Source organism: Lacerta agilis, chromosome 13, assembly GCF_009819535.1.
Source record: "Lacerta agilis isolate rLacAgi1 chromosome 13, rLacAgi1.pri, whole genome shotgun sequence".
NCBI classification, from domain to species: domain Eukaryota; kingdom Metazoa; phylum Chordata; class Lepidosauria; order Squamata; family Lacertidae; genus Lacerta; species Lacerta agilis.
Genome location: NC_046324.1, coordinates 44,104,619 through 44,117,691, shown reverse-complemented (window position 1 = coordinate 44,117,691; position 13,073 = coordinate 44,104,619). Strand labels below are relative to the sequence as shown.

General features: G+C 44.6%; 1 protein-coding gene across 5 annotated transcripts in view; it reads left to right on the top strand.

Annotated features, from left to right (window-relative positions):
* Positions 1-1,577: 1,577 nt before the first annotated feature.
* The window catches only part of CLEC16A (C-type lectin domain containing 16A), a 96,609-nt gene continuing 85,113 nt past the window's right edge, over positions 1,578-13,073 (top strand). For 3 of the 5 annotated variants that reach the window (XM_033167947.1, XM_033167944.1, XM_033167943.1), the window contains exons 1-2: positions 1,578-1,731; positions 11,498-11,626. In XM_033167947.1, coding sequence (XP_033023838.1) covers positions 1,652-1,731; positions 11,498-11,626 — 209 coding nt within the window. In that variant the 5' untranslated portion in view covers positions 1,578-1,651. The remainder of the gene's footprint in view (positions 1,732-11,497; positions 11,627-13,073) is intronic. The other 2 variants (XR_004427790.1, XM_033167946.1) reach the window with 1 other exon arrangement.

The window sequence follows — 13,073 nt, the reverse complement described above, 5'->3', positions numbered from 1 at the left end:
GGATACAGTGTACTTCAAAGGTATTGTGTGTGCACATCAACCATCTTTCGCAAACCACCTGGGAGGGTTTCTTAAAACCAAACGGTATATAAGTTTTGTTAAATCAATCAATAAACTCTTCCTGATTTAAAGGTCCTGGGTGGAGCAGGGTCAGTAAAAGGAAAAGGAAAAGTGTCAATTCACCCCTTTCTTTAAAAAGAACCTGTAATGGCTAATATGTGTCATTTTGCACACACACCCTCTGCTGTAGAAGGAAGTGAGGGGCAGATGGGGCTTGTCAACCTGGGAAGGCAACCCATCTAGGAGAAGGACAACTCTGATCCTAGACCTCTGCTGTCTCCCGGGGCATCTTCAGGAGAAGAAAAGGCTCAGGATTAAACCCTACACAAATCCGGTGGGGTCCCTAAGACAGTTGGATGGCATCTTGTTGTGCGCCTCCTTCCAGCAACTCCTGCAGCCAAGCTGGCGCCAAAGCCTTACTTTGCTTTCCTTTGGACGGAGAGGGGAGTTTTGTCGTCTGGGACCTCCATACACACTCTGCCCAAGGCATGTACCCCAGGGACGCCACTACTAATGCAGCGGTTTGACTTCACCCCCAGGGGCTCACGAGACAGATGCCAACCCCTCCAGGTAGTGCCCAAATCAAGAATTATTGCAAATAAAGTAATAACAAAAAACACCTTGCTAACAATTGATTACGAGCCGGTATTTGTGTCATAGAGTCGCAGAGCTGAAAGGGACCCCGTGGGTCATCTAGTCCAACCCCCACTGCGATGCAGGAATCCTTTGCCCAACGATTAAGAGCCTTCCTCCAAGTCAAAGCAAAGAAGGTTATTCTTGCATTACCAATTGCGTATCTTTCCAAATACTGTACTGTAATTGTTACGGAAATTATGGGGGGGGGGTCACCTAAGCAAAGTCTCTTCCCGAGTAAACTCATTTGGGGTATGGACTTCTTATATTTAACTCCGCAGAAACCAGTGGGCTTATCCCTAAGGGCCAGGTGGCTGGGCAGTTCCACACCTGGGATTTTTCCGTTACAGTAATACCACTGCATCGCTTTCCAAATTAATTACGATATTATTTCCAAAGAACCGCACGGCTAACAATTCATTTCCCATGGGGAAGAACCCTCCTCCGCCCCTCCCTCACCTGCCTGTAAGGCCCCGCCCCTCGCGTAGGTCACAAAGACCCGCCCACCCGCCCTGCGCCGGGGACGCAACCTTCCTCGCTCTTCCCACTTCCGTGTTCTTGCCACCACCTCCGCGCGGGGCACGCTGGGACTCGCAGTCCCCTAGCCCGCCTGAGACGCATTCCGCGGCGAGGGCGGACGCGGACCGAGGGAAACTACGTTTCCCGGCGTGCCCCGCGCCGCGGCTCCGCTGCCGGGTCTGTGCCGTCGCATCCGCCGGGGCGGAATGTCCGAGGGTGCGCGCGCGGGCGTGGGGGCGGGGTGTGCGCTGGGTCTCCTTCCGCCTGAGAGGAAGAGGAGGAGGAGGAATAGGATGGCGGCGGCCGAGAAGGAGGATGAGGCGGCGGTGGCAGCCGAAGCCGTGAGGCGGTAGCGAGAGAGAGAGCGCGAGCGAGCTGAGAGAGAGTGTCCGAGCGCGGCCCTCCCCCCGCCCGTTTTTTCTCCCCGCGCCCCCTCAGGATGTTCGGGCGGTCGCGCAGCTGGGGAGGCGGCGGGCACGGCAAGGCCTCGCGGAACATCCACTCGCTCGACCACCTCAAGTGAGTTTTCAGCGGGGGGGGGGGAAGGCTGTGAGGGAATCATATGCCGGAGGGGGAGGGGCCTCGACGCAGGTGGGCTCAGGTGGACGCCCCTCCCCCACTCGCCTCTCAACTGCCTTTGGGGCTCCTCTCACGCAGGACCCGCTCCTCTCCCACCCCCACCCCCCCGCGGCCGAAAGGTCCTCGCTTATAGGAACGCACGGAGTTAGTCCCGGAATTCAGATATCCGGACCGTGTGCAGTGCCGGATTTAGGTTTGATGGGGCCCTAAGCCACTGAATGGTGGTGGTGTTGTTGTTGTTCAGTCGTGCCCGACTCTTCGTGACCCCATGGACCAGAGCACGCCAGACACCCCTATCTTTCACTGCCTCTCGCAGTTTGGCCAAACTCATGTTAGTAGCTTCGAGAACACTGTCCAACCATCTCGTCCTCTGTCGCCCCCTTCTCCTTGTGCCCTCCATCTTTCCCAACATCAGGGTATTTCCAGGGAGTCTTCTCTTCTCATGAGGTGGCCAAGGTACTGGAGCCTCAGCTTCAGGATCTGTCCCTCCAGTGAGAACTCAGGGCTGATTTCTTTAAGGATGGATAAGTTTGATCTTTTTGCAGTCCATGCAGTCAACAGTCTCCTCCAGCACCATAATTCAAAAGCATCAATTCTTCAGCGATCAGTCTTCTTTATGGTAATGGGGCCCTTTATATGTCCAGCTGAAGGTAATGGGGCCCTTTATATGTCCAGCTGTCCTTTGTCAACAACAAATTGCCGCTGTTTCTTGTGTTGAATATATGCTGTATGGTAATTTATGGACCTAATTGGTATCTAAAGCCATTTGCACATAACAAATAGGAGCCTATACGTCACTGTTGCTGTATGTAGGTTTTATTTTATTTGTTTTTAATCTTATATTTTGGAAATGTACACGCAGTTTTTTCCCCTTTAATTTTTTTGGGGGGCCCCCAAGAGAGTGGGGCCCTAAGCTATAGCTTGTTTAGCTTATACGTAAATCCAGCTCTGACTGTGTGCACAAGCAAGGTTCCTCCAATGTGGGGTGGGGGGGTTGGGTGGGTGAGGTGGGCTAGATGACCCCCGGCGTTTCCCCTTCTCACTCCAGGATTCTGCGATTCCATGAGCAGCCTTATAAGTGAACCTCGCTGTTTTGTGTTTGCGTTTCTGGCAGGCGGTTGGCCAGGGAGGGAGATCAGACAAGTAGGGGAGCCTTTTTTCACTTGCCTGCACTTCTTCTTCTACTTCTTCTGTTTCCCTGGGTTCCACATACCCTGGTCCTTTTGAGGTCAAGGTTGTGTTGGTCGGGAACTTGTTGGAAAGTTCCCCATAGGAATCAGTTATGCGAACGCTCGCCTAAGGAGCAATTCCCTGACAGCTCATTGTATGCAGACGGCAGGACCTACTGTATATATAACATATCTTTCCGTATAAATTTTTTAGTGTGAGAGAGAGAGGCTTTAAGAGAGAGAGGACATTTGAGGAAGTAATGAAGGAGAGTAATGTGCAATGCGTATATAGTCACGTTTTATTAGTATTTGTAGCCAGTGACCATTAACAATATGAACACAAATTCTTACATGTAAAAGCACCATTGGTCCAGTAAGGCAAGGATAAACCTCTAGAATACAAATAGGATTTAAAACATTCATTTGGCTTCTATGAATACAAAATTAGATATAAAAGATTTAATAACTAGCAGAAAATTGATCCATTCCGAAAACATAAATATGTGTCAGTGCTAGTATATCCTACATGTGTTATGTGTAATATAGGTAAATATTTATTGCATTATTCCCACCTTTTTCTCCAAGGAGCTGAAGGTGGAGTACATAGGGTCTGTTCTCCCCTCTTAATTTTATCCTCACAACAACAAGCTTGTGAGGTAGTCGAAACAAAATAAAAAAAAAATCCTTCCAGTAGCACCTTAGAGAGGTCTCACCCTTGAGCTTCATGACTGAATGGGTGAGCTCTAGCTACTACTATGCATGGGTGCAGAAGAGGCCTGCTGAAGGAAAAAGCTGTATTAGGGGCTCCTTTTTTTGGTTTGGGGGAAAGTGAGTGAGGAAGGGCTATGATGGTGGTGTATAAATCATGCATGGCGTGGAGATAGTGCATAGTGAACAGTTTTTCCCGATCTCCAGTCTCATTAGAACTTGTGGAAATCCAGTGAAGCTGAATGATGGAAGATTCAAGGCAGATAAAATAAAGGACTTCTTCACATAGCACATAGTTTAACTATGGAACCCATTTCCACAGGAGACAGTGGTGGTCACCAACTTGGATGGCTTTGAAAGAGGATTAACCAAATTCATGGAGGACAAGGTGATCAATCTGGCTGCCCTTAGGGCCCATCTATACCTCAGCTTAATGCACATTGTATACCCCTAAGTGCCTCATTTAATTCCCCCTTGTCCATGAGGCTTTCTCCTCCAACAATGGCTGTCCCACGATTTCTGCTCCCTAAATCTGGAGATTGCCCTATGTTTTGTTAATCCAAATAGAAGAGCTGCATTGACTGCATAGAGAATCTCTAGATTTTGGGAGGAGAAAGTATGGGACAGCCGTTGTTGGAGGAGAAAGCCTTATGGACTGGGAGGGGGATTAAAGGAGGCACAATCTACTATCTTTCCAGGGGCATCTGGTTGGCCACTGTGAGAGCAGAGTTCTGAACTTGATGCACTTTTGGCCTGATCCAGCGGGCTCTTCTTACGTTCTTATGGCTGGATGGAGTGACACGATTTGTATTAAGTTTATGAGGTGCCTGATTAAAAATCAAATTCTCTTGATGATGTACACAGTAAAGGAGGCCAAATTAAAAGGAAACCATGCAACAGCTCAATAAAACCATAAATCAATAAAACCAAACCAGCAATAGGCAAGACCCAGCCATAAAGTGCATCATAGCCAGTTGCAAATTAAAATGCTAGCAGCCAATTCAACTAAACACAGCACAGGTTGCCAGTACAATTGTCAGTATTCTGCAGAAGCAAAAATAATATGAATGATGTTAAAGTAAAGGTGCCCATCAGATCAATGACCCATCTCGTCCAGCGTCCTGTTCTCGCAGTGTCCTGTGGGAAACACACAAGCAGAACCTGAAAAATATTTCAGATCCTTCTCTAAGTAACATTTGCTTTCCTCATATTTATTTACCTATTCAGTTTATAGAGCTGCCACATAGCAGAAGTACTCTAGGAAGCCAGTGATGTGGTGTTAGAGTAAGACTTGGGAGAACAAGGCTCAAATCCTCACCCAGTCATGACCTGGGTGACCTTGGAGTCAGTCGCAGCCTCTTAACCTACCTCACAGGGTCGTTGTAGGGATTAACTGAGGAGGGGGATGAAAGGAAAAGGGGGGATCTAAATGCAACAAATCAGCTCTTCTGCTTACCTGCTTTAGAAAGCTGGAAGGCCAGCCAGATGGAGAGGTCAGTCACCAACCTGGCATCCAGAGATCTCCACGGGGTCACAATTGGACCTGCACCAGTCGCAAAACATAGAGGTGCACCACCTCTGATACTGGAGGGATTATATAGCTATCATGACTGATAGCCTTCTCTAATCCTCTTAAGCCATCTAAATTGGTATCCATCACCATATCTTGTGGGAGAGAATTGCATAGTTTATGTACCATGTGAAGAAGAACTAACTTTTGTCTGCCTGAAATCTTCCAATATTTAGCTTCACGGAATGTCCCCCATTGGATTCTAGTATGTAAATTTTTTTGAATAAGGAAAGTTGAATACAGTTTACTGTTTTGTGTGTGTGTGCGCGCGCACGCACACATGTGTAGTGGTTAAAGTGTTGGGGAGACTGTGGTTCAAATCCCCATTCAGACATGAACCTCACTTGGCTACCTTCATTCAGTCACTCTTACTCAGCTTAACCTACCTCGCAGGGTTGTCGCAAGGAAAAAAAAAGGGAGAGGATGCAGCTATATACCCAGTCTTTAGATTCTGGGAGGAAAGCTGAGATAGGTATGTAATATAGTGAACATAATTGTGTTGCATCCAGCTAAGTCCTACTCAGAGCAGAGCAGACCCACTGAAATTAATGGACCTACAGTGAGGGGGGAAAGTATTTGATCCCCTGCTAAATTTGCCCATTTGCCCTCTGACAAAGAAATGACCAATCCATAATTTTAATGGTAGGTTTATTGTAGCTGTGAGAGACAGAATAACAACAGGAAAACCCCCAGAAACCCAGAAGACAAAAGTCAGAAATTGGTGTGCATTATAATGAGTGAAATAAGTATTTGATCCCCTATCAACCAGCCAGCTGTCAGGCTGCCTGGTATCTTCACTGTATGTAACGAGCTGAGATCAGAAGCCCCTGCTGTAAGGGAGAGGTCTTACCTGTAATCCCAGCTCGTTATAGTACCTGTACAAAAGACACCTGTCGACAGAAGCAATCAATCCAGCAGATTCCAAAGTAGCCACCATGACCAAGACCAAAGAGCTGTCCAAGGGTGTCAGGGACAAGATTGTAGCCCTGCACAAGGCTGGAGTGGGCTACAAGACTATTGCCAAGCAGCTTGGTGAGAAGGTGACAACAGTTGGTGCAATAATTCGCAAATGGAAGAAACACAAAATAACTGCCAACCTCCCTCGGTCTGGGGCTCCATGCAAGATCTCATCTCATGGAGTTGCAATGATCAGGAGAATGGTGATGAAGCAGCCCAGAACTACACGGGGGGAACTTGTCAATGATCTCAAGGCAGCTGGGACCATAGTCATCATGAAAACAGTTGGTAACACACTACGCCATGAAGGACTGAGATCTTGCAGAGCCCGCAAGGTCCCTGCAACAGGCACATGTACAGGCCTGTTTGCAGTTTGCCAATGCCCATCTGAATGACCCAAAGGAGAACTGGGTGAAAGTGTTGTGGTCAGATGAGACCAAAGTCAAGCTCTTTGGCATCAACTCAACTCGCCGTGTTTGGTGGAGGAGGAATGCTGCCTACGACCCCAAGAACACCACCCCCACCATCAAACATGGAGGGGGACATATTATGCTTTGGGGGTGTTTTTCTGCTAAGGGGACAGGACACCTTCACCGCATTGAAGGGATGTTGGACAGGACCATGTATCGTCAAATCTTGGGTGAGCACCTCCTTCCCTCAGCCAGGGCATTGAAAATGGGTCGAGGGTGGGTATTCTAGCATGACAATGACCCAAAACACACGGCCAAGGCAACGAAGGAGTGGCTCAAGAAGAAGCACATTAAGGTCCTGGACTGGCCTAGCCAGTCTCCAGACCTTGATCCCATTGAAAATCCGTGGAGGGAGCTGAAAGTTCGAGTAGCTACACATCAGCCTCGAAATCTTACTGACTTGGAGAGGATCTGCCAAGAGGAGTGGGACAAAATACCTCCCGAGATGTGTGCAAACCTGGTGGCCACCTACAAGAAACGTCTGACCTCTGTAATTGCCAACAAGGGTTTTGCCACCAAGCACTAAGTCATCTTTTGCAAAGGGATCAAATACTTAATTCACTCATTATAATGCACATCAATTTCTGGCTTTTGTCCTCTGGGTGTCTAGGGGTTTTCCTGTTGTTATTCTGACTCTCACAGCTACAATAAACCTACCATTAAAATTATGGACTGGTCCTTTCTTTGTCATGGGGCAAATTGGCAAATTTAGCAGGGGATCAAATACTTTCCCCCCTCTGTAAGTTGATTAGGCCTGTTAACTTCAGTGGGTCGACTCTACCATACATTTTCATAGCACTTAGCAAATTATGAGAGGGCATCTCAGCGGCCTAAAAACAGCTACAGGGGAGATGAGTGTTCAGGGATGGAGGTGGAGGCAATGGTAAATTGAGAAAGGTTATGAGTTCTACTTCAGTACCAAACAACAATCCACTGCCATGAGAACCTTCCAGTTTAAAATCTGACACCAGGAAGACAACAGAGGGAAGAGAGGGGAAATGGAGGCAAGGATGCATGTGTCATTAAATGTAATTATAATGTTGAACGTGAGATAGAGGGGTGTGTATGTGCACACTTCATGATGACCTTGTGCATGTGACAGGCTTGTTCTGATGTTTGTTTCCTTTTATTTGTAGTGGGTGTTAAGCCTCTCACTTATCTGTGATAATGTAGGCAATATGTTGACACTTTGTATGTTCATTTGTATTTAAAAGATTCTGCCTTTAGAATTTTTTTAAAAAACCCACCCAGCTTACAAAATTAAATTCAGACAAAAATAGCAATATGTCAATCTGGTAAAAACCCTACCAGGAATAACAGCTGTGAACCAAGGAGTGGTTTGTGCAATTATGGGCACACATACACAGATGTGTGCATTCTCCTGGACTGTTTTTATATTGATAGGCAAGTGTGTGCGTGCATACACAAACTCTCTCTTTCACTCTACATAAATATTTCATATTATTATTATTAATTTATTACAACTGCCCTTCACCTTAAGGTCCCAGGGCAGGTTGCAATAATTAAAACTCAATATTAAAAGCAGTTTAAAAACAACTTGCAACCACAGAAATAAGGTGGGACCTAAAAATATGCATCTCGAATGTCAGGAGCCAAGGTAAAGAGGTGCCTCTTCAGCATTCCCCAAAAGCTGTATCACACACACACACGCACACACACAGAGTATATTACATATAATAATTGCCTGTTGTTGTTTTTTTAAAAAGCAGCTGACAAAACAGAAGCAACTTGAAATTATTTAGTTGTTTTGGTGCCTGCCTTAGCCTGTAGTAATAGTATGACTGATCAGAAACACAAATGGATTCCCCTCCAGGTTCTGGGAATCAAGGTAGTGTCAGTCACACCACTGGATTCCAAAGCAGAGACAGATGATGAAGTGCTTACTTTTGAGCCCCTCTCTCTTTTGACATGCCAATTTTTGAAATCAATTCCATCTTGATAGGCCTTAAAACCTATCTGAAAGCAGCTTTGCTGAATTGTCATCTACATGAAATCTGTGTGTGGATTTCCGGGTTCGGTCCAGTGGGGATAAGGAGATTGGTGCCTTGTGTATGTGGTGTGGTCTGGTGTGCACTCAGGAGGAAAAGATATATCCAGGGTTTGACCATCTGTGATCATGAGGGTTCTGTTTTGCATGGGTCGTATGTAGTGTTCAGTATAGAATATTTGTGTATGTCTTTGTTTAGGACTGTAGAGTTTAGTCACTTGGCATGGTGGGACTCATACTTGATTGTGAGTGTTGTAGAAGGCTGAGAAGCCACTGAGAGTCCTGTAGGGTGAAAATAAGGAAGGTGAACACATGCGGATTGATGATGTGGGTGCAGAGTTTGGGCATGTGAGGCTATGAGCTATTTCTTTCTATGCAAGATTCAAAAAACAATTCTGACACAAAATTGTGCTGGGCACATTGCTGACTCTTGGCTTCAGTTTTCCTTCTCTGTGAAAAAAGAGCCCTGACCCATATCCCTTTTCTAAGGCCTTAGTGAGGGTGAATGACTTGCCTCGCAATCTTGTGAGTCTCCTTTGTGTGTGCATTGATACACTGGGGTTTACCACTAAGAAAATATGCCTGGGGATTGCAGCCTCATATTATCTTGATGCAGGAGAAGTTCTTCAGAGCATTCCACAAGCATTTTAAATAACTCTAGTGCAGTTGTTTGTTTAAGGTGCTCCTTGATTCATCAGAGTCGACTGACTGGTTCCCAGATAGCTATGGCAGGCTGCACCAGTGTAGTGAAGCAGCCTAAAAAAATTTGAACTGTTTGTAGACAATGGACAATTGGAAGCACTTCACACAAGAGAGAATAAGCTCCACTGTTTTTGAGATGTAGGGATGGGTACCAACTTGAAAAGGACTGGACAAATTTGTCATGATAGCTGAGTGGAACTTTCCATGTTCAGAGGCGGTATACTTTGCATCTAGATGCTGAGGACAAACAAAGGGGGAAAGCCATGTCCTGCTTGCAAGCTTCCCAGAAGCATCTGCCTAGCCGCTATAGAAACAGGATACTGGGCCAGGTACATCCTATGCCTGATCTATCATAACAGTTCTAGTGTTAACCCCTTAGCTGTCCTAATCTACGTATCTATAAGTTTTCCTAAGACTTTGGATAAATCTAATTTATGATTTTGTTCAGTGTCTTAGCAATGGAAGATTAGAGCATGTGTAATAAATTTAGTCTGCATCTTTGTAATAAAGTAGATTAGAAGTTCCACAGAAATGAAAAGGGCTAAAAATAGTGTCATGGTTAGTGCTGCAGGAGGTGTGGTTAAATCTGGTTAAGTAGAATCATCTGGTGCAGTTCTCTTAATTTGTCGTATGAAATACTGGAATTGATTTTTTAAATTAAAAAGATCATGTTGGAGATTCATTCCCCGTGTGCAGTCATGGGATTGTTGTCTATCATATGACAGTGTGTGTTTTGATTCCACAAGAATGGGATGTGACGTAGACAGGATGTTTGTCTTACTGTGTTTCCTGAAGTGGGACTGTTGTCCTTTGTTCTTTCTCTTTGCTGTCTGATGCTAGAGAGAGAGGGAGTCATGTTGAAGTGCTCTATGTGTGTTTATATGTAAATAAAGTAGATTAGCTAAGATGCTGAGTTGCTGAGTTCTGTTACGCAACTGCGCAAACCTCTGCGGATCCCTAAGTGTGCTGATGTCTTCTGGCATCAGTCGCTGTGATGTTTGGGCTGAGGAATGCTTTTGAAGCTCCTGAACGATCTTCCAGAAGGGAGGGAACATGCCAGTTGGGCATGTGTCTCTGCCAAGGTCCTACTCATGTGTAGGACATCCTAACAGTGTAGTCATCCTCCTAAATAACACTTTTTGCCTGGAATAGATTTGCCAAAGCATAGAGTACATAGAGTCTTTAGGGCACAAGCAACATCTGAATTGTGACTGGAAACCATACTGTGGTTGGTGTGGTCCATTGTATGGGGCCCGTTGCTATGAGCAGCGGGCTTTGAAAGCACAAAGATTTACTTGGCAGACAAGTATGTATGGGACAGGCTCCCTAAAAGTAGAATGTTTGTACCATATTTAGTGTAGTTTAATAGCTGTTTGCATCAGTTATTGTTAATTTTTATTTTCTGGAAATGAGCTGCTCTTTCCACCTGGAAACCACCTTAAAACAGGATGTGCAATTCTGTGTGAGATGGCGACGGCCAGCTGCAATGACTTTTGGATTTGGCATAAGCATCAACGTGCGAGGAGGCACTGCAATTTATGGGAGAATCATCAACATTAAATCCACACAGCAATATATCTTTGCTTCTTTTATCTCGCTTGTCTGAAAAACTCAGAGGCTGTGAAGAAAGAATGAAGGATAATATCAGAAGGAATTAGGGGAATCATCGGAAATGACTATGGAATGCAAAAGAAATTTGATGTTGATCAGAGCCCTTCAAGTTTGAAGCATGGAAAGTGCAAAAATTAATTATTTGGCAGAATATTTGGACTATTTTTATGTTTATGTATAATTTGGAACATTTAATGTGATTTGATTGGTTTGTTAAAGTGAAAATTTTTAATAAAAATGATTTTAAAAAATAGGATGTGCAATTGTTTTTGCAAAATACTGTTTCATAAGCAGGGGTGGAGAACCTTCAGCCCTCTGGATGTTGCTGAACTACATCTCCCATCAAGCCCAGCCAGCATGACCAGATGCAAATTGAAGTCCCAACAGCACAGGGAGTGTCTTTGTTCATTTGCAAGTAAAGTAGCAGAGCCATTTCAAATGGTCACACTTTAACACGCTTGTTGCAATCAGAGTTTTCATATCTTTTTTTTCTTGTTTGCTTGTCTTTCAGGTATATGTATCATGTTCTGACCAAAAATACCACTGTGACTGAGCACAACCGCAACCTGTTGGTGGAGACGATTCGATCTATAACTGAGATCTTAATATGGGGAGACCAAAATGACAGTTCAGTGTTTGAGTAAGAGCTTTTAAGTGTTTGCTTTTGAATATAGAATATAACAGTATGAAATATAAGCTGATACACCACTGATGCAAGGGAAGAAGTAAAATGGGGGTGTAAATCCTACCTATGCGTACTCAGAAAGTCAGTGGTGCTAAATCCCAAGTAAGCCCATGTTGGACTGCAACCATCGTAGCTTGATTTAAATCAGTGATGTGCATCCTAATGCTGTGTTTACTTCTATACGGGTGGGAGAACCTATTGGCCCTTCAGATGTTGATGATCTCCAACTCTCAGTAGCTCCAGCCAGCATGGCCACAGGTTCTCAATGTCTGGTTTAAGAAGTCACATTGTGGTTTAGTGAGCTGCAGGCTGCATTTAGAGATGCAGCCTCAAATTGGTACCTCATACATTTTCCAAGCTGTGATGGACTTATAGTACATATTGGCCTGGTTCATGTTAAACTATGTTAAATCATAGTTTAAATTTAAACTATGGTTTACTAAGAATTTTCAATGTGTTTATGCACACTGCTTAATACTGCCCTATTTGCTCCTCTTCCATTCATTTGCTTGCCACACTGGGAGGAACAAACCAGAGAATGGGCTGATTGTGTTGAACAAACCTTGGCTTCCAATAGTAGTGCATTTGGAGGGAAAAAAAAACACAATTGCTGGTTCACATGAAACGCTAAGCCTTTTGTTTTAACCCATTGTGGGAATGGCAGCAGCAAATTGCACTACTGAGCAGCAGTCACTAGCATGGTGCTCATTTGTGTTAAACCACAATTTACTTTAAATGATAGTTTAGTGTGGCATGCAAACCAGGCCTTAGTAGGCTCTGCTTCTTTCTGGTGGTTCTGCTCTGTGTTTTGCATCTGTTTTTGTGTACTACACAACTCTTCAGCATCGCCCCAAACTCATCCTTACCTCAAAGTAGTAAAACTTTTGCTCCATGCAGATGGTGTACCAAGGCCTGTTTTACAGACAGCTAAGTGTTTCAGAAGCGAGGCTTGACATTTACCAGGCAGTTGTACCAAATGGCATGGAGCCAAAGACCAATTCCCTGTGCCTGTGATGACTCGCTGGCCTCCAGTTTCCAGCCCATATAACATAGAACCTTTTTTAAAATCTTTACTTATTTTTCCCATTTAAAAAAAAAATACGTGGAAAAATGTGCCTTAACACAATGGCCATGGTTCAACACCAGCAATGGTCCCACAGTCTTAAACAGGACTTGCTCCCTAGTAACTGCAGCCGAAAATTCAAATTCAAACTTTATTTGCGTAGCCGACTGGCCATAGCATCCAAAAGACAAACACCAACAAAAATACAACAAATATGGTTATCAATAAAACCTTATAACCTATTAAAACTCAAAGTAATAGCTTCTTGGAACTTAGCATAAATGGTAAAATATTAATAATAATGATAATAATAAAATCCTATGCTGGGAATCCGGATGA